Source organism: Aplidium turbinatum, chromosome 1 (assembly GCF_918807975.1).
Source record: "Aplidium turbinatum chromosome 1, kaAplTurb1.1, whole genome shotgun sequence".
In the NCBI taxonomy this organism is placed as follows: Eukaryota; Metazoa; Chordata; class Ascidiacea; order Aplousobranchia; family Polyclinidae; genus Aplidium; species Aplidium turbinatum.
Window position 1 is genome coordinate 16,864,631 of NC_137472.1, and position 23,555 is coordinate 16,888,185.

At 36.1% G+C, this 23,555-nt stretch overlaps 1 protein-coding gene across 1 annotated transcript; it reads right to left on the reverse strand.

The window, feature by feature from the left end:
- Nucleotides 1–9,213: 9,213 nt before the first annotated feature.
- Nucleotides 9,214–22,643, reverse strand: LOC145784528 (allene oxide synthase-lipoxygenase protein-like). Its single transcript, XM_082596400.1, has 14 exons — nt 22,585–22,643; nt 21,181–21,367; nt 20,457–20,633; nt 19,986–20,225; nt 19,643–19,739; nt 19,117–19,264; nt 18,307–18,555; nt 15,870–16,062; nt 15,185–15,265; nt 14,593–14,711; nt 13,302–13,421; nt 12,913–13,047; nt 12,269–12,367; nt 9,214–10,994 (listed from the first exon to the last, which is right to left on the reverse strand). Exons 1-14 carry the CDS (start codon nt 22,615–22,617, stop codon nt 10,815–10,817), a joined length of 2,058 nt encoding a protein of 685 aa, XP_082452526.1. The 5' UTR covers nt 22,618–22,643; the 3' UTR covers nt 9,214–10,814.
- Between the last annotated feature and the right edge of the window lie 912 nt (nt 22,644–23,555).

A 23,555-nucleotide genomic window follows, 5' to 3' on the forward strand; every position in this document is an offset into this window, starting at 1 on the left:
GAATATCTTTCAAATGTAAGCAAGCGGATTCAGGATCGTCAGGATCCAGATTCTCGGGTTTCGGTCGAATTTTGAAGTTTTTTGCCAAAACAAGGGGCAAAGTTTGATTTTTTTTTTGTCAGTTTATGTTTTCAGCAAACAAATATTTACGCTGCAGCCAACTTGGCGTCGTTGTTATTTGTGTGTAGGCTGCTTCTATGCCTTAATATCCAAGCAGTGTTTTTCTCTTTCGAAAATATGCTTCTCTTTTGATGACAGGAAGTAAGCATGGTAAAAGTTATTGTATAAAAAATATCTGAATTATAGTTTGTGGTCGAAGTGAAGTTTGGAGTCACAGACGTCAGAGTGGTGCACATCCATAGCCGTAGGAGAGTAAAATATTTTGAGTAAGGCGAACAAAATTTTCCCAAATTTTGTCTTTGCAAATATACTTTTAAAAACGGAACATTACTCACAATCTCTGAGGTGATGTATAATCTAATACAGCAGTAGGGAACCTTTTTAGGTAAGAGAGCCATGAAAGCTACATTTTTAAAAATGTATTTCCGTAAGAACCATAGAACCTACAATGCTCACATAATACAAATAGCATGCAGTGGCAAATGATGAGTTGTAAAAGTGAGATCACGTGTTTACCAAAAATGAAAAAAACAGCGTGGAGATCTCTCCAACGAGATTTTTAAAAAGTGAATTTAATTTGGTGCATTCTAAGCGTATTTTCATCTTTAAATTGTAATAAAAAGTTAAGATAAAACTTTCCGCCAGATGCCGTCATGAAGAGCTATACCTATATGGCTCTCGAGCCATGTGTTTTTGACCCCTGGTCTAATAACTCCACAGTCATCAACTTGACAGTGTATGAAAATTCAAAAACACAAGCAACAAAACGTTCAACTTAGGTATAAACAAGGCTGGCATCACTTCAATCTACATTCATAAACCTGTTTGTGTCCCAATTACCGTAAATAAAACATCAAATTGAATCTTCCTTGCTTAAACTTGCACCATTGAACAAAACTACTTTTAGTGTTGGATGTAATCTTACAATGAAATCACAGTCAATATTTTTTCAGTAGGCCTGGATCTTACTTTTTTGAACGGATCTAGATCTTGTTTTTTGAAAGAAGCCGGATCGAATACCAATCAACTCTCGGAATGTGCGCTTGAGCCACCCATTTCAACGACTGCTATCCGTTCAGTCGCATTAATTTTATGAAGGGTTGTTGTTAAATTATGTGAATTTAGCCAATTGTAGTAGCATCTTATGAAATACATCGGAGCCGAAGCTATGTTTCAAACTACTTTCACATAGAGCTCCAGATCTGTTGAAAATGCACGGCTCCGGCTCCAAAGCCCTGGTTTTGACACCAAGTGCGTAGGCTTACTTTGAGATAACATGGCTATAAGATTAGTAGGCTACGTTTCAAAACAACATCATAACCTATTAATCAAACCTACAAAACTGCCTACTGCAAAAGATTTTTTTTTAAAACTATTTTTGTTCGCAACGCTTTGTGCAATAGGCTACACGACGCTTTTAAGAATAAAAGAGACTTATTTTCTATATAGACTATGGCAAAAAGTATTTCTTTAAAGCAGCTACGAATCAAGCAGGGCGCAGTTAATTACTCTTTCCAAAAAATACTTACAAGTAAGCCAACATAGAAGCAAAATGGTTGAAACTCCTGGTTAATCTAATCAAATAATAAAGAGCCCAAAATGTAGATACCAAAACATGAGTTTGGTATCTACATTTTGGGCTCTTTATTTTTTGATTAGATAAGCCAACATAGATCTGACAAAAGGAACGCACACAATCTGACCTGACAAGTCTGTTGATTAAGCTTTAGACGTTGTGAACTAAGAAGCAGCAAGATATGATCCTTGAAATCAAAGGCGTAGGCCAACGCTGAACAAATTCTGGTCCGGTACGACTGTTTTCGGTGCGTGTACTTGAGCAATGCATTTCAAGGACACATCGTGCATGGAATAATTCACAGACAACGATCTATCAACAAATGGAAACTTCACTTTGCTAATCAATGTAGCCTAAGCCATCTTTCTCATGCGAGAGAAGCAGTGTTATTTGTTGACCAGGAGTCCAAATATGTTACGGTACTCCTAAATGATGTCTTTTGTAAAACGAATGAATGTTATTCAGAACTTTTTCCAGAAAATATATCATCGTAATTCAGGGCCGGTCTTAAGTTAGGGTATTTCTGGCCCTGTGCAGAATATGTTTTGCGGACCCCAATGACAATGATCCAATTCAGTAGCGTAGGTAGGTATTTTGAAAGAAGAGGTGGGATTTGACGGCCGGCGGGCGAAGGCGACACCCAACGGCAGGGGGCCTCCCCCAAAAAATTTTGAAAAATTACTTTGAATTTGGTGCATTCTGAGAGCATGTTTAACAAAAATTTGGGTATGAATATTACTGTAAAATGGTGCTATCCGGTGGCAGAGCAAAAGGATAAGATCATGTTTTCTTTGGCACTTTTCGGAAATAAAAAAATTGTTTAGGTTGGGTCAGGGATATCTAGAACAACGGGATTGCTGACTTTGCAAATTTCGATAAATCGATGGACACTAGAAGGGTCAGCGCTGTTAACGACCGAAAATAAAAAAGGCGAAAGCGCGTGTCAATTACGCTGTTGAGAAGTCGCCTTTTCTAGATATCCCTGCTGTGAAGCTAAAATAAGGTCTTGAAAGTGGGCACTACTAGGCATCTTCCCTAACAACGCCCATAGCAACAACTAATGGTTGTCCTTGTCTATAACTTAAGATCATCATTTTAAAGCAAACTTTTGCTGTTAGTCATCCAAGATTATTGAGTATTGAACACAGCTTTAGTTTTCATATTTAATTGATTATTGCATCACTTTTGGGCAAGTTTTAGTCATCAAAAATAGGAAATAAAAAAAATATGAAAAGAAGTAAGAAAATTCAATTTCGTGGTATTGCTAAACAAAGAAAGTTGGATAAGGTTGGTTGTAAGTCTAACAATGGTGGTAGACTGATGAACTGTTACTGTAACACAAGTGTAACCTTTCCTGTAACACCAGAAAGCCATCCAACAACAGAAGATCAAAGCCCTTTTTGCCAAACTTCTACTTCAGCAAAAAAATTAGGAAAACAAGACATTGGCAAAATCTCTTGCATATTCAGAAATCTGCCAAATACTCGACAAGTTTTGACTTGACAAATCAAGAAAAAGAAGCTTTGACACATCCAAGGCCAGGAGAAAAACATTAAAAGCACTTAAGAAAAAATTACAAACCCAAGCAGAGGCAAAAAAAGGGTCTACTTATGATAAAGGAGGCTTTAAGGTGTTGAAAATGTTTATTGTTGTTTTTCGTAAAATGTGATTTTTGACCAAGTACCAAATTTTAATCCCAAATATCTCTTTCATTTATTTGCCAATCGCTTTCAAATTTTTATCACTATCAGACAGAGTAAACATGCAAAGCCTCTGGTCAAAAAATTGTGGAAATTTTGTCCATGATGCTGTCGGCACCCATTTGTTTCATGTCCGAGGATCAAAAATTTTTGAATAATTTCTTCAATTCGAATAACTTTTTATTTTCTCAAAATATCTTCATTTCCTTCCATAGAGCTTCAGTCTTGATACTTATAAACGTTCTGTTAAAATTTGATTCAAATCCAGTAAGTGGTATTAAAAATATTTGTGTTTAAAATTTGTGTATTTTTCACCACTTGGTGGCGGTTTGGAAAAAAACAGCCACATTTTCAAATTTTTTTTTTTTGCTTTTTTTAAATTATTTCATCTTCAAGCATCATTTTAAAAACAAGAAATGGGTTGTATGTTGAGAAATCCACATTTTAGTTTGTGCAGTAATGATGCAGTAACCCTCCTATTGTCCACTTCAAAACAGAGTCAGCAATCCCGTTGTTCTAGATATCCCTGGGTTGGGTACCAGTACCACAGAGTAATCAACTTGAAACAATTGGAAAAGATCCGGGCCCCTTAAATGTTATTTTTGAAGCTATGGAATAACAATGAAATTTAAGTACTGCAGTAATATGTATCTAAATACAGTTGCCACAAGATTGAAATTTTGGTTTCTGTTATCACTAGGCATTGTTAAACAGTTGGTAGGCCTACAACGCGTTTTGAAAAAAAAACTGGGCCCCTCAATATTAGATTTTAAAAATTACATGCTTTGCATAGGGCAGGGGTGGGGAACCTGCGGCCCGCGTGACTGTTCCATGTGGTCCGCGTAAAAATTTCTTTACCCAAAATATATTGAAACACAGTGTTGTACGCGTCATTGAAATAATTTGACGGCGTCAGCGTCAGCGCGAATTGCCTAAAAACTTTACGGCGTAAAGGATTGCGTAAGCTCTTAAAGAAATTGACAGCGTCAGCGCTAATTTCTAGCGCTATTTTTTGCCAGCGTCTCATAAAACGGAAATATTTCAACCAAGTTCAGGCTAACAATAGCTATAAATAAAGAGCAGGTATAGCCTATTATGTTTTGCCGAATGGATCAGAAACCAAACGAAATTACGAGATATAGCCTATTAAGCACAATCAAGAAACTAAAATGGTCCTGGGCAGGTCATATAGCAAGATATCAGGACAATAGATGGACTAAAAAATTAACAACATGGACACCACGAAAAACCAAAAGAAAGAAAGGAAAACCAAAAGTGAGATGGAGGGACGACATTGACAAACAATGCAATACAACCAATTGGTACCAACTAGCACATAATCGTGTAAATTGTCATGAAAAGAGGAAGGCTTACGCTCTGCAGTGGGCTCTCACAGGCTGAAAATGATGATGATGATGATTATGTTTTGAGACTGTATTGTAATTAGCTGCTCAGCCTATTAGTTATTTCCTTGCAGAAAAACAAGCATTTCAAAACGTTTGTCTGACAATCTGCTGCGTTTGGGACGCATATTCAGGGGCGCCGGAGCGATTTTTGACTGGATGGGCAGGAGTATGAAAAAAGGGCACTTTTGTTGCTGAAAGGCCAATTTTTTTGTAAGTTTTAAGATAAGATATAGCGATAATGCTCATCTATCAGCTCATTATCGAGTAATGATACAAGTGTCCGTTATACAAAGAACAATGGCACGGAAGGGCATCATGCTATTTTATAATGATGTAATATAACTTACTGTGATGGAGAATTTTGTGTCGTGAATATTATTTTGAGGCAAAAATAGAATATTATAATTAGGCTAAAAGCGAATAGCATAAATTGTTATATTGCAAAGTGTGCAGTAGCTTACATGACCTTAAAAGGGCACCATTGTCCCCTTTTCCCTCCCCATCCACAGAAATTTGAGGGCAAGGGGCATCCGCTTCCCCTGCTCCCCCCCGCTTCCGGCGCCCCTGCACATATTGTCCTTTCCAAGTGAAAACATGCGTTCCACAGCAGCGCTGGTTGGTATTGGTGTGTTGTATTTCAAAAACAAGTTGAAAACGTTTAGTCGAAAAGGTATCACTGTTCCAAGCGTGCTGTGATAGTTTAGCATGAATAACTCTTTTAACGAGGTCCACTGCACCAACATCGCTCTTTTCAGGGGCATAGAGCTCTTGAAATAAAGTATATTCAACGTCCGCGATGCCATTCATGGATTTTTCGCTTTCTGTCTCTGATCCCTCGTTCTCAATACAAGGGTGATCACCATTTAGCGAACTTCTTCCGCATGTATTCCAGGGAGCCATTCCAACCAACGCAAAAGCCGGTAATTCGGATGAGTCGCGCTGGCCAGAATACATTGTGAAACTCTTATTGTGAAACGAGATTTTCCATGAAAACAAAAAATGACGCTTAGCGCTTGACGCTTAAAATCAGCAAAATAGTTGACGGCGCTATCACTTCCGTCAACTGAAAAATAAATTGACGGCGCTAGCCTCAGCGTCAACAAAAAGTTGACGCCGTCAAATGACGCCGTCAAATTGACGGCGTCAACGTACAACACTGTTAAACAACAGTTCAAAAAAGAGGAGGCTCTGCATTTTCGGTATATTGCGAATGGCCTTCTATGACTAGTTAATCCATCATAGAAAGCCATTTGTAACAACAATGTGTACATCACAATGTGTAGGCTATGTCATAATGTGACCGTCACAGTGTGACCAGTTATTGTTAATCGGTCAGTTATGCTATTCGCGAAAAGTGTTTTGTAGAGTAGCCTACTTTTCAAATTAGCAAAATTTTACGTTGTATAATGGCTTCTGGAAAGAAAAGATTGGTGATGAAAGCAGAATGTACCAGAAAGATTGGACAAACTTGTACTTCTTTGTTGAAGTAAGTGGCAAACCTGTGTCCATTGTTTGTGGTAAATCTGTAGCAGCAAAGAAGAAATCAAATTTAGAGCGTCATTATGACTCCTGTCATGGTAATCTGAAACAGCTAACAGGACAGGCGAGGCAGGATAAGATTAATGTCCTTAGAAGGGAGTTACAAGCGGAGCAGAGCACTTTGTCAAGGTACTGCAAACAGGATGAAGATATTGCCAGAACGAGTTATGAAGTTACTGAACTGATAGCGAAGAAGCTGAAACCATATGTAGATGGAGAATTCGTGAAAGAATGCATTGTCACATGGATGAGTCGACCGACATAAGTCGAAAGCCCTGAGAGTCGACTGCCCTGGATGAGTCGACCGACATAACCAATACCGCCAAGCTAGCAATTTTCATTCGAGGAACAACCTCAGACTTTGACATACAAGAAAATTTATTGTCATTGGAATCTATGCATGGAAGAACACGTGGTGAAGACTTGGTTGAGAGGCTTAATCGATCAGTTCATAAATAATCAGGGAAACCATGTCGTTGAACTCACTGATAGCCAATGATTGTGTGACCTAGCGTTTATCGCTAACATTAGCAAGCACCTCTCCGAGCTCAACGTCAAGTTGCTGCTGGGACCGAGTCAGCTTTTGAACTCGTTGTTTGCAAAAGTGAAATCATTTGAAGCCAAACTACATCTGTGGAAAGTACAACTTGAAAACAATAACACCGCACATTTCCGTACCTTGCAAGAGCAAAAGCCTTCTACAAAAGCCAAATATTTGCCCATATATGTGTCAATCTCACGAAGACATTTAATGCAAGATTTTTTTAAATAAAGAGTAAAGAATATTTTGCCTCTCTTTTCAATGTGGTTGCAACTGATGTTCCTAGTAACTTCCAACATGAAGTAGTAGAGCTCCAGAGTGACGGTACGTTGAAAGCGATGTACCAAAACATTCCACTGCTCAACTTTTATCAACGCTACATAAATGCTGATGATTTTCTAGTCATGCGGAAACATGCTTTGAAATATGTGTCTCTGTTTGGAAGCACCTACCGTTGGCGTTGCGAGCAGTTTTTTTCCAAATTGAATCTAACAAAAAGTCGGCTTTGCTCCAGACTGACTGATGAAAACGTGGAGATGCAGTTAAGAGTTGCAACATCTTCCGTGTCAGCAGACATCACACGACTCACCAAAAATAAAAACTTTCAGCCATCCCACTAGCTGTGAAAGTGAAATAAATCATTGTCTACTTCGCTACATTTTTTATCTGTAAATAAAATTTCGAAATTTTTAGTGGCCCGCCTGCTTTATTCCTCATTTTATGTGGCCCGCAATACTAAAAAGGTTCCCCACCCCTGGCATAGGGCATAATAATGATAGTTTGATACTGGAACATGCATTTAAATTTTCACAAAAGTAAAGTTTCCTGAATTCATAGAATATTAAGCAATTTGATACATGGCGTTTAAAACATCCGGACCGTTTAAATGTTTAGTTTTAAAACTACATACATATGGCATATAATAGGGATGGTTTTGTATTGAAAGTAACATGTACAATTGTACATACTCGTATTCTATTTAAATGCAATTGCCACAAAACGAAATTCTGTTGTCACAATGCAATGTTAATTATTTAGCTCATGGTGAAATGTTGTGAGTGGCCTAAAAGCATGTAAGCTTGTAAAGGTGGCGTTACATAATATCAGGGATATCTAAAGAATGGCTTCTTTCCCTGCATAATAAGCAAAAGAACGACAATTTCACGACGGTAACTAACGTTGAAAAGACCTAAGGTGAAACGCAGGGCGCTACACCTTGCAATAATTATTGTTGTTTTTATGCAGCCAATAAAAATATTTTTGTTACGCAAAAACACTTTTTAATATTGGACAACCCCACTTATCATACATGTTGAGATGATTTTACAACTGGGCTGCCCAAATTCAATCACATTAGTGCTTGTATTTTCTGCTTTCTTTTTTAAACTAAATTATATGAAGTTGAAATTAAGAGATGGAGCTTCGTTTGGGGCAATTAATTAAACAAACATGAAAAACTGGACTTGTGTTCCCACATGGTATGTCCACAAGCCCGAGTGCCCACTTGAACTTTTACAGAGCCCCAGTCGGGCTTGCTGGCTGGGAATGGTATTAAAACATTTTTTGGAGGATAAAATATGTTTTGTCATCTCTCAACGATTGAAAGATCTTGATGTTCGGCATGTGTGCTTTTATGGCATTATACTTTCATTTTTCTAATGCTTAACACTTCATATTGTCTTTCACCAAGCTTTTATTGAAAAAAATATAGTTCTAATAACTTTCCAGTATCTTCACCATGGTTCTATTCAATGATATTTTCACAATAATTGGAAAAGCCAGTTTACTACCTTGGAAATGTATCGCACATAAAGCGTTGTCCAGAAACAAAGTCATTCTAAGTCTTTGATGTAACCCTACCTGGAATCAAACCAAGGTACATCAGATCTATCGGTAAATCACTGGTTATGAACGCAGCTTCCTAATGATAGTAATCAAATCAAGGGTAAAAAAACACAATGAAATAAGAAAGAAATGAAAAAGAGGCAATTGAGACCCAACAAAACTTTAAAAAAAACTTAGAGTTAACCCAAACCCTATCCAAATTTTCTTGCGGGCTCACCTGTTGTGACATATAGGCTATTTTGATTTTCATATTTAGCTTACGTTGATTAACTTATGGTAACCTACTTTCCAAAATTTGCTTTTCATTGCAGAGTTGCTCAGACTTCAAAAACAGTGCATAGCCCTACTAAAAAGTTTGTGTGATTTTTTGATGGCTTATAAAAGTCATTCTTTGACCCTTTCCTTGAACCCTCAACTTAAGATTTTTTGTTCTAAGCTGTTCCTTCACTCTTTATATTTATACACATCACATATATCACACCAATGCTTTAACTTATATTTATATAACTTACTGTAACTATTTCAAAACGGTAATATGTAACTTATATAATGTAGTAACTTATATCAGAGTTAGAACAATTGTAAAGGTTTCGGTTCAATTATATATTACAAATATACCATCAAATTTTTTAATTACATTACATTACAATTACCAGTAGGCTACATTCTTCTGAAATTTGCAAATTACAATTATTTTGAATTGTGATAAATTACGGTTGTCGGACCGCTCGGCATGCGACAACTCAGCAAGGGCTTCAACTCAGCAATTATACATTTCAGCAACTGCCAAGTCAGCAAATGAGATTTACGTGCTCACGTCGGACTTGCTTGGTCATGACTTGCTAAATTGAATTTGCTGACTTGCTACATGCCAAGTTATGACTTGCTCAATTGTTACTTACTCAGTTTCATCATTTACCAAATTCAGCCACTTGCTGAAATGTTGCTAGCTCAGTTGTCACTTGCTCAATTGTCGCTTGATCAGTTCACAACTGCCGACTGAAGGAGATGTAATTAATTACACATTTCAATTACAAATACTAAATATTTCAATATTTATGTTCATTGATGATATTTTATAGTTGGATTTTATCAAAGGTACTGTAAGTAAAATTGTATTTGATAAAAATTAGGTTTCAATGTGGAAGTCCCTTTTAAACCCCAACTAACGGCTTAACAAAAGTACTGATGTCATGCGTGCAACTTACCAAATGTAATTGTAATTTATACCATTTTTTTTAATTTTGAACAACAACAAAAAGTCTGAATTACTATTACGGTACTGTACTTGAATATATGTAATTAATTTCATTCAGTTATAACTGATCCAACTCTGATATATACAGTACAGTAGACTACATTGCAAGCTCTTATGTAACTTATTTTAAAACTCTTCTTTCAAAAGCATTAATAGAAACAGTCAGCAAGAAGTCCATTATACATTCAGTCTAAAACAGCTGGCAAGCTCACGGAATGATGATCATGCCGTTCAGGTATAAAATTGGTCTGGTCAATTTTAAGATCACACTTTTGACTTTGAATAACTTTTGACTTTGTAGGTATAATACCTACAAGCCATAAATGCGGTAGTTTGAATGACATCACAAAATGATAAAGTCCTGTAACTTAAATTCTTCAAATCTCTTAAATAAAATACAAACAACATAATATAATACTGTGAGTGTATAAGTTCATATATCACAAAACGAAGTAAGCTTTGAATGATGCTTAGTAATATGCACAGATGCTCATATAATAACTTAATGATGTAAACTGCTTTTTCTCATGACTTTTGCATTTTACTTCACAGTGTAGATTTTAACGATCTGTTTTGCATTTTAGTTTGTAGAGTGTTGTCAGATTCCAAACCCTGGATAATTACCGGATCCTTTAACATTCAGAAACACAAGTTTTGTTAGTAACGAAGCAAGTCTCGATTTCAGGTCCTCCTTAAAGTGCTGAAATTAATGCTGCATCAACATTTTGTATCTCTACACTGAGATATTTTTCTTCACGTTACTGTTACTGTGATTAAATATAAGTTTAAATGGAACTCTTGTAAATATTTAATTTGTCAGTGTATTTTTTCAAATTCCAATGCTGTTTGGAATCTTCTCTGGCAAGAGGAAGGTGTACGGAAGTGGGAGTTTCTCGTTCCTTGCGTTTATAGATCGTGTTATGTCATCCAGGTCTTTTCGGAACGCTTCTTGGTGTTCATCAATCTCTCCTTCCATAAACAGTTGCAGTGGAAATTTTCCAAGAAACACCTAAACAGAAACGAACTAATTTACTTAATGGTTGTTAAAAAATGTTTTGTTTAAAATTTTGAGGGCCCAAAACTTTTCCTGAAGGCCGGGCCTATAGTCTATCAACGTCCTTAAAACTACAAGTTGGCCGGATCAGTGGTTTAGTAAAAAATTTGTAAACCTCAACTCTCGCTTCCTTTTGGACCTATGTAACGCCACCATCATTGATAAGTATTTTGTGTTATTCAAGCCTATGACCGGTAGCTGAATTTCGACTAAGTGGACCGAAAAACAAGGAATCCAATCTTTTTGTCTACCTTCAAGCACATAACGTCACACACTGCAGGAAGGGTGAGATTTGGGATTCACATCCTCTCTGGAGACGTTTTATTTCTGGTTGCTAACACAACATGAGCTGCAAGTAGGCCTATGAGACTGGCAACAATCAGCAAACAGGGATAGCCTATGGCAAGCTAACTTTTAATGTGACAAAGTGATTGGCTTACAACCAGTGCACTAAAGCTTGCGTCTATTTAATAAGTAGGCAACGGAGTTGCAGCAATATTAAAATCAAAAATTCTAAAACGACTCTATACTGAAAAAGATCAAAATATGGAGTCAGCAAAAATTGCATGGAAGTAAAGGTAACGGAAAGAGAAAAGAAGGCAAACCATCAAGGCGATTGCATGACAACATCCACGTATGAACCGAACACAATTTGACGACACTGGGAGAGCTATCTAAAAACAGTGACTCATGGAAAAACCCATGTTGATGCGCAATCTGCTTCAAGCGCAGATGGCAATTGAATATAGGCTACGGAAATCTTGTTAGAGGTTAAAATTATCATAAAGCACAACTTGTATGAAACTAGAAGTCTTTGGCATAGTTTGATGGAAAAGCAGTTTCATAGGCTATTGTAGCCTAGGTAGGCTTAATACATACAAGTGGCAAAAAATTCCGATTTAATATACCGTATAGGCCTATACGCAATGCTCTTGCATATCTTAAACAACTTCTGCATTGTTTGTAAACCAGTTAGTTACCAACTTTTCCCAGTTCATTCTAAAAAAACATAGCCTAACGGGTATGGGACTTGAGCTATCAAAAACTAAGTCTCCCGGGAGTTAATTACATTTTGGAGTAATTGGCTGCTGAGACCTGTTTCTAAATACGGTACATTCTAACATCCTTGCAAAACATCATTTTCACTGCAGATTAAATAGATTGTTTCATCAAATTTTCGCATAAACTGCTGTTTATTCATAAAAACAATTTACAAAATACCAAACAACCTCTGTTGGAGAGTATGATGAGAGGAGGTAAGTCGTTCCCAGTTGTAGTAGGGTCATCGTGGTGTCTGGAAGACAATCTACAATTCTTTGAAAGTTACTCTGCACAAAGTTAAAAATAAATCAACTGTCTTGGTTATTTTATATAAGTCTATAACGGATTGTCTGATAGTAAAACAATGTTGTAAGGAGTTTTTAAATCCCGTCTGTCCAAGGAAGAGAATATTAAGCATTCGGCGAAGTATTTAAATGTAAACAACAAACAATGGGGTCAGTCAAGCTGACATACGCCAAAGCCTGGGACCAGTCAAGCCAGCCTCCTGTTACAATTACATGATCCGAACTAGCGGATGCAAGATACTTCTAACTAATTATTTAAAAAAAGGGGGGCGATTACTTTATTAATTTTATTACTTTATTTTAATTAAATGTCCAAGGAACGTTGTTATTTTAAACGGAGTTGTAGAGAAAGAAGGCTTCCAAGGTCTTCGGAGCTAGATTAGAATCTTAGAAAAATTACAATCACATATTTTTAGACTGAATCCGTGTTAAAGTCATCTCATGAAAAACATCAGTGGTAATTATGAAACTTTCCTAGCCACATCGAAATTATGACACTTTTTTAGTCAAACGCAAATTGTGCTCACTTCTCCTTTCTTGTGAGGTGGTAATCGCATTCCAGCAGGTGCATTTGGAATGAACTTGTAGATCTCGTATTGGCCAAAATTAGAGGCAGCGTGTTGTACAGAAGACGTGAAGATAGTCACAGTAAGATAATTGACCTGAATAAACAATTTTATGTTACTGTGTATTCTTGTCCATTATTGATCTATGTATATTCTTGTTCTTCAGATGAAACAACACAAATCCAAGGTATAGAAGCTTTAAAACGAAAGCGTTTCTAAAAACTAACACAGTAGGCTATTCAAGCGTATGTGTAGAAGCAAAGATTTGAATGTCATTGTTGTCTGTAAAACACTGGCTGCTTTTATCTCAAACTATTTAAAAAATGGAAACAATATCAGCAATATCTCACCAATTCAGGAATTGTCTTCAATTGGGTGGGAAACCCTTTCAAGCCTTGACCAGCTGCTTGCACACCATCTATTGCCACTGTTCTTATAAACTCCTTCAGCTCGAAGTCCTTTACAACATCCTAAAAGAGCAAAGTACAATATAAACATGTTTCTTGTTTCTCAAAGTGAGTGCTCACTGCTCATGCTCATCACATATACCTTTAGTTTTTTCTTAAACTTGTATACATCAGATACTTTTAATCATGTGGTGCCATATTGCATCTGTTTTATTTTTTTGCAAACTTTAATCAGTGAGGTGAAACATATTCATTCCTTTCACCTCATTTATATTCAGCATTTCACTGAGCACTTACTACATCATTGCATTTATGGAGCAAACAATTCGAAACACATCTTTTCTTGATGCTTTGGAACGTTGAAAGAGAGAAATAGATGTCAACGCTTGCAACACATTTATAATTTTTTTTACAAAACCATCTTACGTTTAAATAAAAAGGTTCTACAATAAAACTAAAACAAGCCAAATACTCATTTAATTTTTATTTATTTCTACAGCACAACCTATGCTTGGGGAAAACTTTTCTTGGAGTAAATTAGGTTAAGATACTGATAAAACTCTGTGCGTTTTTTAATCGAATTTGTTAAAACCGTCATTGTATGTTCATTGAATACTTTTAAAAAAATGTTTTCTCTATAAAACCAATGATATTTCAAATTCGTTTACACAATTTATTTTTAAAAGAGCTTCTGGATAAATGGAATGAAAAAATTACAAAGCTGTACCACTATCGGTTTACTCATCTAAGTGATTTTGAGCTTCTTGAAAAGTAGAGCTTTGGTAGAGAGTTTGTCTTGTAGAGCCATCGGCATACGAAGCCACATAACTTGATCAGATTTAACATATTTAAGTTTATTACAATATTTACAGAAAAAATTAGATGGAAATTAATTTTGAGCGTTTTTGCCATCACATGATGTCCTTTTTAGGAACAATATGTAATAATTTTTCTCTATCTCTTGCATTCAACAAGATTCTCGTGCTTATTGTTGAATGTTGAGCAAGTCAGAAGCACTGTGCAGTTTTTGCTTTTCTCCTGTTGATAAATTTAATATTTAGCCATTGTTAGTTTGTTTAGATATTTTTTGTTTTCTGTAAATGTTCTAATAAACTTAAGTATATTAAATCTGATTAAGGTAGCCTACCTGGCTTCGTATGCCTGTGGTTCTTGAAAACTCTTTAAAAAATTTCAATCACATTTTCTGCAAATTATACAACTAAAAAATCTTTACCTCATCCATAGTGTAGTATTGATGGACTACACTTGCCACGTACTTTTCGATGGCTGCCCACAATAAGTTCACGTCTTCTCTGTAGTGGAATAACGGTAGGGTTGTTTCGTCATCTGTACCTAAGAAAATAATGTTTGTTTTCAAGTATATGTAAACAAGTTAAATCAAATACAGATATTACTCTCTAAAACCTCTGCAAGTCTACAGCTTGTTTCACCCTAAAAGGGGGATTATCGGAAGGTTCTGATTCAAATAGTTTAGAGTATTTCTAGCTAATTTCTATGTCGTATAATTTGCAGAAAATGTGATCGAAATTTCTAGCTAATAAATATGGATGTATAATCTAAATATTAACCAATTCACTAATTGAATAAATAATAAGTTAATTAAAAACTGTTTTGATAAAAGTAAAAAAGTCATAATATCAATAAAAACAAGTTTATCAACATACGTTTTGTTGACATCATGACTAAAACATTGCTTGTTCAGCCAGTTTTTCACAGAGTCTGAGTGAAAAAATTAAAAACCAATCGGTACAATGAACAAATTTATTTCTCTGATCATACATTGAGATCTAATGCCACAGTATTACCTTTTGCTTTAAGATAGTTTGGAATGTTGAGCTCCGAAAAGTCAAACAATCGAAATGCATTTTTTCCCAGTTCTAAGCCATCTGATATGAATATGAATCATACACGTACAATCGTACATGTATGAACAAAATAAATATTGCATAGAATTGTATGAAGTTAATTTGAAAGAATCTCGTTTAAAAAAACTCTTTTATAAAACTGAAGTTGCAATAGTAACCCAACACATATACGCCTATGTAGGCTAGGATATAAAAAAGAGGAAAACTTAGCTTGGTGTTAAACAAATGTCATACAGCTGTTGTCTACATTAAAGTTAGAATATTTTTCCACATGTAGCGAATATAAGTTAGCAGCGACTTCAAATACATTAAAATTGACTAAAAATTTTGACAATTTTCCCCAAACATCACAATTAGCCTGTCATCTTCCAAACTTAAATTTTTTCGCTGAAATTGAACTTGAAGTTTTGTTGCTGAATGCTGAGAATGGAATTATGTGTCATGAGAATTCGCTTTTTGTTCTCACATTTTTAACCTATTAGTTTATGCACAGCCTAAAACTCATGTTTTTCTTTGCTAGATTGCAAACTATCAACAAAACGTAAAAACCTTAATATAGCTATTTTTTCAATCTTGATAACCATGATTAAGTTCTTCAGGTCACTAACAAACGACATTATATTACTTATAGCTATAGTCATATCCGCTGTTGATCCTGGTCCAATCAGGTTAATTCGTCCAATGGTGTTGATTGCAGGGATGGTTTGGAGATGAGGTCTCAGCAGCTTGTAAATGGGATGACGACGAGAAAGGGAACGGAACATTCCCACAACGATCGGTTCCATCACTAAGTGGGTTCGGAATAGATGATACACCCACTACGAAGAACAGGTTAAGTTACGCCATGATTTAGAACTTGTAGCAAACGCTAACCTTTCAATACATGCTTAATATTGCTTACCGTACTAAAACTATGCGTTGTTGAGGAGAAAATCATTGCTGTGACTAAAAACAGAGCGTTAAAAACAAAAATAACGTTTTGTTAGAATTTACACAGTATTAAAATTCAAAACTTAGTGGTTCACTCAACGGATTCAAAATATAAACTGCTGTTCTTTTTCCATTAAAAAGTGTAGTAGTGGACTAAGCCAGAGGTCACCAAATTATGACCCGGATCCGGTCTACGAGGTTTGTCCACCTGGCCCGCCGAATTGTGCAAAGAATGTGGTATGCCCTGCATAAGAATAGTAAAGTTAACGCTACGTAAAGTGCGCCGGGTGGACAAACCTTGTCTACTACACTTTGTAATGGGAAATGAACAGCATTTTATGTTTCGAATCTGTTGAGTGAACCACTTTGTTCTGAATTTTAATTCTGTGTCAATTCTAAAAGACTTTACATGTATAGCCTACTTTTTGAAAGTAGCAATTTCTGAAGGATTAAGTAGGCCTATTGTATATGTGACTTTGAAAGTTTGTGATAAAATAATGAGTTTTTTCTCTACAGCTCATTTGCTTGTAACAACCGAATGTGTCAACTGTTGAATTCAGATAAATAAATTTCACCCACTCTGTTGAATCACCACCACACGTAGGCTGCTAAATAAAATGCTGATCCCGCCCATGAGCATCCTTTCTCAGTCAGTTACCTGACCCTTTCTCAAAAAAGTTTGGTGACCTGGAGACTAACATTAAACCAATCACTGCTTTTCAGCTTTTTAGTAAATTTACAGCATCATCATGATAACCATCTATCATAACCATCTATCATATCATAACCATAAACATAATTATCTAATGAGAATTTTTACTTCGGTTTGGATTGGTTTAGAAGCAGTGGCGTAGCCAGGAAAAAAATTTGGGGGGGGCCAAATATTTGATGAATTGAAGAGAATGACAAAGTGTTTGATTTAAAACATCGCCACCTGATGTGCAGTGGCGTATCCTGGTGGCTTGAGCAAGGGGAAACAATGAAACTGGTGGGGGTTAGTGCGTGCCGAAGGCACGCGTATTCTAGGGGGGTCCGGGGGCATTCTCCCCCGGAAAATTTTTGCAAAATTACACTTAAATAAATGGATTATAGCGCTTTCTGGAAACACTTTTAGGATAATGTTTGTATGAAATTTATTAGCAGATAAACAGCTATTAACTTATTAAAGGTAGCTCTTACACACGAACGGTCAAAATCTGCGGCTAAAACTAGAGAACACCAAAAACTCAGCTACAGAAAAACCCAACAGAGTAAGCCATTCTGAAATTGCTTCCACAAATTAGTTAAAAGAAACTTAAATCCAGAAAATTTTGCGTGATTTACGATTTGCAAAGTTTATTGGTGTCTTTCTGTGTGTCTAAAACAAGTCCTTGGGGTGTTAATAGCCAGATGTCTTGGAAAACGTTATAAATTTCTGCAAATTTTATTATATTTTCAACAAAGGGCTCAACTTCGGAATCCAAACTTCGAAAATTTGGGGGGGGCCATGGCCCCTTTCGCCCCCCCCTGGCTACGCCTATGTTTAGAAGTGTTGTTATAGGCAAATTGTTCGTAAGCAATTGTTCGTAAAGCAATATTATTGTTCGTAAAGCAATTGTTCGTAAAACAATTGTTCGTGAACTGTTTTTCGTAAAATGAAATCCGTAAAACAATTCTTCGTAAAGCGTTTCTTCGTAGCCTATACATCAAATTTTAACTGCATGCACGAAAAAATGCTTTAGGAAAAATTGTTTTACGAAGAATTAATTTTACGAACAATTGCTTACGAAAAATTGCTTTTCGAACAACTGCTTACGAACAATTTGTCGGACACCGTCTATAGCTTATTAGCCGGTTTCGACAATTTCTCTTTAATTTACATTTCCAGAATTATTTGTAAAACACTTTTTTTTCCTGATGTATGAATGCGGTTTAAAAAGGGTTAGTATTGGTTGGACCAAAATACAAAGTACCGGTACAGTAACAATGAAAACGATGGTCGGAGCCTTATACTGTTTAGGCTACCAGACGTTCAGCTAAATTATGCCCAAGTTGATGCTGTTTCATTTTAAAACACGGCCTTTGTGTTAGATGCGTGTCCTAGTCTTACATAGTTATGGTTAGTCAATAATACTGTAGTTATTGCTGCATACTTCATGCACACATAAATCGGTGCTTCGAAAATAAATTTTCGCCAACATCCAATCATGCTCGTTGTCGTAAGGAGTAAAGACTTCACCATCTTCTTCCAACAGAATAGCAATTGGTAGAAATCGTTTGTCAGGTTGCACTTGGAACAGCGCAACGGCGTCAGCACAATACAAGTTATCTCCACCCTTTGTTTGGTTTCTCTTTACCCCCATGGAATGTTCTCTGTGGTCGACGATAAAGATGCGTTTCGCCTTAAAATAAAAAAAATGTTACAAACACTCAAAAAATTGATTAATGTAATGTTACAATAACAAAATTGACACTAGCGCTTAAACCAAGGCATCATAAAAGTAGTTTAAAAGAATAGTTTAAACATAAAAGCGGTTCACTTTTCTTACATAATTTTTTTAAAGTTGTAAAATCTTTGCTGTAAAGCAGTGGCTCCTAACCGTGAGAGAAATCTTCCCAAGAAAGTAATTTTATGGGATTAGGAGAGGAATTTTCCCTTTCTTTTTTATTTAAGTTATTTGTTATAAATATAGCAATTCTCTATTGGTTGACACTGGCTCTTGATGAATTATATAAATTTTTAGCCTATTTGTAGGCTTAGCCTACTTAGTAGACTGTTGAATCTACCATGTTGGTTTTGTAAATGAAAGTTTATAAATCTTTTAAATTTTCTGCAAATATTTCTAAAGTAAGTAGGTTATAGGCCTACTAGCTTTTGTTTATTATGATTTACGAAATACATGTAATCGGTAAGCTTACAAATTCACAATTAGTTGCATAAAATTGAAATAGAAAAAAGTTACTTTCATCTCTTCATTAAATGTTTCGCCGTTCCGAAAAATCTCCTTTTCCGCTTTTAAAAACTGATCTGATACTTGAGTGCAAAGTGCCACGGCAGTGGGATTGATTCCATTTAGCATCTGTCGTCCAAGCTCTTCATCTTTAAACCAACTACAACAGAAAACATGTCTTCACAATGACAACCTTGGTGATCCGGGTGTGCGTCCATGGCCTAAAAACTTCTACTTAGAGGAAATGCCCAACCAGTCGAACACCGTTGATGACTCCGTCTGCTGCGAGATGTGTGGAAAAAAATATGAAAAACTTTTCTTCTACGAATTAGTACTTAAGAGGAACTAAATTTTTCCAGGAAGGTTGGTAACAAAAAAGGTTGCCTAATTTTTGGAATCTTAGTGTTGTCTTTAAAAGTTGTTTGTTTGGGAACCCTAGGCCTCTTATTGGTAACAGGCCCAAATTATTTTCTCAACAGCCCTTTTGGTTTTATTCAATGTTGGAAAACTTTGAAATGATAACAGATTAGTAATTTACCTATCATGAAACGGCGGTTTATCTTTGGGCAAATCAGGATGCACTATATAGTCAAGGTAGTCATCGTACTCTTTTACACTTGTATCCACAAAAAAATCTGCAAACAACAATGCGGTCATTTGATAATACAGCCTGGTTTTTTGAATGTTAGGCTACTTTCTTTTAATTTGAAAAAGTGGCCACAGCAAAAACAGAAATTCGATGATAAGGCAATTTTTTTAATGGTTAAAAAATGATAAGTTTCAATTGTAACATGTTTGTGCTGGCAAATCGACTTGCTGTTGATTAGTTTTATTATAGAAATTAAAATAATCACCAAAGCATTTGCAATTGTATCAGTTACCTTTAGCAGAAAACAGTAAAGCATTCATCAAAGCAAGGTCTTTATGGTCATTGAAGTTTTCATACTGGATATCGTTATAGCGAAAAAGCGGAGGCAACTCTTCATACGTATCAGCAAAACAGTACCGAGGTAAATCGTCAGTGCCAACTACGTTCCATCGATAAGTGACATTGCTCTTTTCTACCTCCTGTTCGCGAATGTCTCGAACAATCTTCAGTGTCTCGTTTTGCGGCAGTTCAGCTAAGAAATGTATCAAAACTTGATGGATTGAATGTTATTGACAAGAGTAGATAAATATAAACTGTACTTTGCAGTGGGTGAGGAGAGGGGGAAATTTTAATTTCAACTTTAGCCTTGATTTTAGAATACAAGAGTATATTTAAAGACCTCTGGTGTAATTTGTTTAATTTTGTGTTTCTACTTCTTTTTGATTTCATAAAACATCCCTGAAGTTAAAATAGATTGTCAAACCACTGATAGCGAAATACAAAAAAACAATGAAATAAAGTTTATTATAACCTCTGCCTGAAGCGACTGCTATCTCGTCCAAGACCCAGTCGTTGACATGAAACACAACTTCTTCTGCTTGATTACGGACGATTACTTTCTCGCAGTTCCACCCATTCGCGTCGGCATCTCCGTCCAGTTCTGAAAGGATGCAATGTTGGTAGCAGCAGTGGCGTACGCAGAGAGGATTGAGCCATGGATTTGGTATTTGCGTAGTTATAGCAACATTGTTTATTGCTTTGATAGTGCTATCCGATACATGTGAAATGCAGTACTCTACTTCGTTATATTACTGAAACTTTTTTAACGGGGCCATAGCCCAATGATCGCCCATCTGCGTACGCTCTTGAGTAAACGCTAAATATTAGTAGTGCTTCGTTATGTTTCATGATCAAGAAATCCAATTGAAATAACAGTAAGCTTAGGCTACATTTAAATATGAAATAATGCTACAGTAAGTTATATGTCATAATACTTTGTTTGATTAAAATTTGGTGCAAGCAGACATACTGTAAGTAAAAAAATACAAATAAAATGAAAGAAAACCGGTAAATTATAAAGTGTTATCGTAGTTAAAACTTAAAAGTTTAATTTGACTACATATTGCACCCAGGCTTTAGTAACACCGTAAGTGCTTTTAGATCACATTTTATCAATTTAAACATAGGCCTAATTGCATGAAACTAACTGATGCGGATCACTTTTGGGAGTCCAACGTCTTCTGCGGTGATACGAAATTTATCTGTTTGCCCCTTTTCGAAATCATTGTACCAGAAGTTGTCAAGGACGTGCCACTCAGTGGCATCTCCATTTTCATTGAGGAGTTGAATCGATACAGTCGCGTCTGTAGATCCCTCGGCCCGAGCATTTGCACTCTGTAAATTACACAACACCTTGCAGTAAAGCGCCTCATCCAAACTAATTATAGCGTCTAAAGGGCTAACTTCGCACAGTCAAAATTCCACGCAGCAGTGTTGTGGCATCACCGCGTACACGGCCGCGTACACTGTGTGGTCGACAACACTAGAGCTAACCCAGTGGCCAGAGGTTTACAAGACCAGGATCCGGACACGAATCTTATTGCATTTCAAAGGGTCTGCATCCGTGACGAATCCTAATATTGAATTAGTATGACTTTTTAAATTTTGAACACAAAACGTAAATTTTAAATTATCTCTTGGCAACATATCAGAACCCTGGGGATGTTTTGAACCATGGCATATGTGTGCGCTACTGCCTAAAGCGTATCTTACGTGTAGATGTAGCCTGCCTTTGCCAAGCACATGCCATGTCTGAAGTGTCTGTTAGCAAAACGTATAAATGTTAACTTACTTGTATAGTGAAATAGTTTTTAACAAATTTTCTGAAGTAAAATGACATTAGATCTGTTTCGGATCCGGATCTGAGATATCTAGGCTATAAATTGTCGAATCGGGATGAAAAACCAAGATTCTAAAAATCATAGATCCGTAGGCTACATGTCTGCCAGTAATCTTCAAACGGGTTACTGCTGCATTTTAGTGCAGTGATACCATATCTAGTTTATTCTATTGTTTTAGTTTTGCATGATGCTACATTGCTGCTCGACACCTGCTCAAACATCTAGACCACGTCGCCGCCACTGCCCATAGTGCCCAAGTGTGGTAAAAGGCAGAGCCCCTCGACCCCTGGAGTGGCAAAAAATGTTCAAACGAAGAAGAAGTTTACAGGTAGGCTAACTATGTCTTCTTGGCGCTTTAAAAGATAAAAACTAATTCCAAATACACTTCTTTGCAGAAAATCACGTCGAAACAAAATCAAGACTAAAAAATTTACGTTGAAAACACAATTGAATTCAATTCAACAATGAGATCAAAGTTTCAAATATAATTTTGTGCTAAACAATTGCAACATGCACGTTCAAATTGTTTGAAATTATTAAAAAAACAGGGATTAACGCCACCAAGTATGAGTTGCAATAAACTTTTTGCGTTGGGAGATTCTTGCGCTTGTCATTTCGATTTAAATTAACAACATACAGATAAAGAAATAACTTCAAGGTGGTATTATTAATATAATTATTTTTACTGCTTTAGTTTATCAAAACACTTACCTTAGTTATTATATTATAACATGTTTTTGTCATCGTAGTGATTAAGTCACTCAAAATATACTGTATATAGCTAAAAACAAACAACCTAGGAATAATAAAATGTAACTTAATTTAGCCAAAAAGAGTATACAATACAACAGATTGCCACATATCCGCAACTTACTGTGAGGAAGAAATTTCATTCTCCAAATTTCGATAGTAGGCCTACAGATTTATTTAGGTTTGCTGTGTAATAAAATTAAACAAAAAATGTCTAATTTGAATAATTTCAGGCTGCCTTCTTTGTTTATTGCTGAATAACTCGAGGAGCAGACTTTTCATTGTTTCTTTTTCCAACAATTGCGTGAAGCTGTGTTTCAAAAAATGCCAGAAGAAAAGGGGTTCTTGTTGCTTTTCAGAATCGTCTCCTATAGAGAATATCATCTTCCGTACCTCCATGCGCACACCTTAACCCTTTTGGCTCCGAATCTTACTGAGCACCTCAAGGCCCCGCTCTCGAGCTTCTGCTCTGCTGTTGGCTCACTGAATGATTAAAAGCCATGAAGCTGGCACATACAGGTATATATTGAAAGGTTGCCGACCCTTGAGACAGGCTGCTTCACCCAAATTGTTATTAGAATATGGTAAACTCAGCCGTCGTACTTCAATTTCTTTGAACTTTCTACTTTTTAGTGAGATCTTAACTTGCCTCTTGCGAATTCTAAGCATTTGAAATATAGGCTAAGTTTCGAATTGGGATAGTTTGGTGACTACTAAGTTTACTGTGATTTTAGTTTTGTTCCTTTTATTTTTTCGTAAAAACCCAGAGTGATTCTTGGGTTCTGTTGATTCAAACGGTACCCATTGATTGATTGATTGAATCTTAATCCTCGAATCTTTATCCGTTTCCGATTGTTGAAGTCTTGTTGCTGGGGAATTATTCCATTTATTAGATCCCGCTGAATGGAGATCAGTCCTTAACGTGCGTTGCT

Bases quoted from the DNA above. Each gene is read 5' to 3' on its own strand.
- LOC145784528 (XM_082596400.1), bottom strand. From the start codon at position 22,617: ATGACAAAAACATGTTATAATATAATAACTAAG. The intron at 19,265-19,642 runs GTAAATTACTAA...TTTCTGTTGTAG, and splicing joins AAACCGCCGTTTCATGATAG to TTGGTTTAAAGATGAAGAGC. The intron at 13,048-13,301 runs GTGAGATATTGC...TTGTTTATTCAG, and splicing joins TGAAGACAATTCCTGAATTG to GTCAATTATCTTACTGTGAC.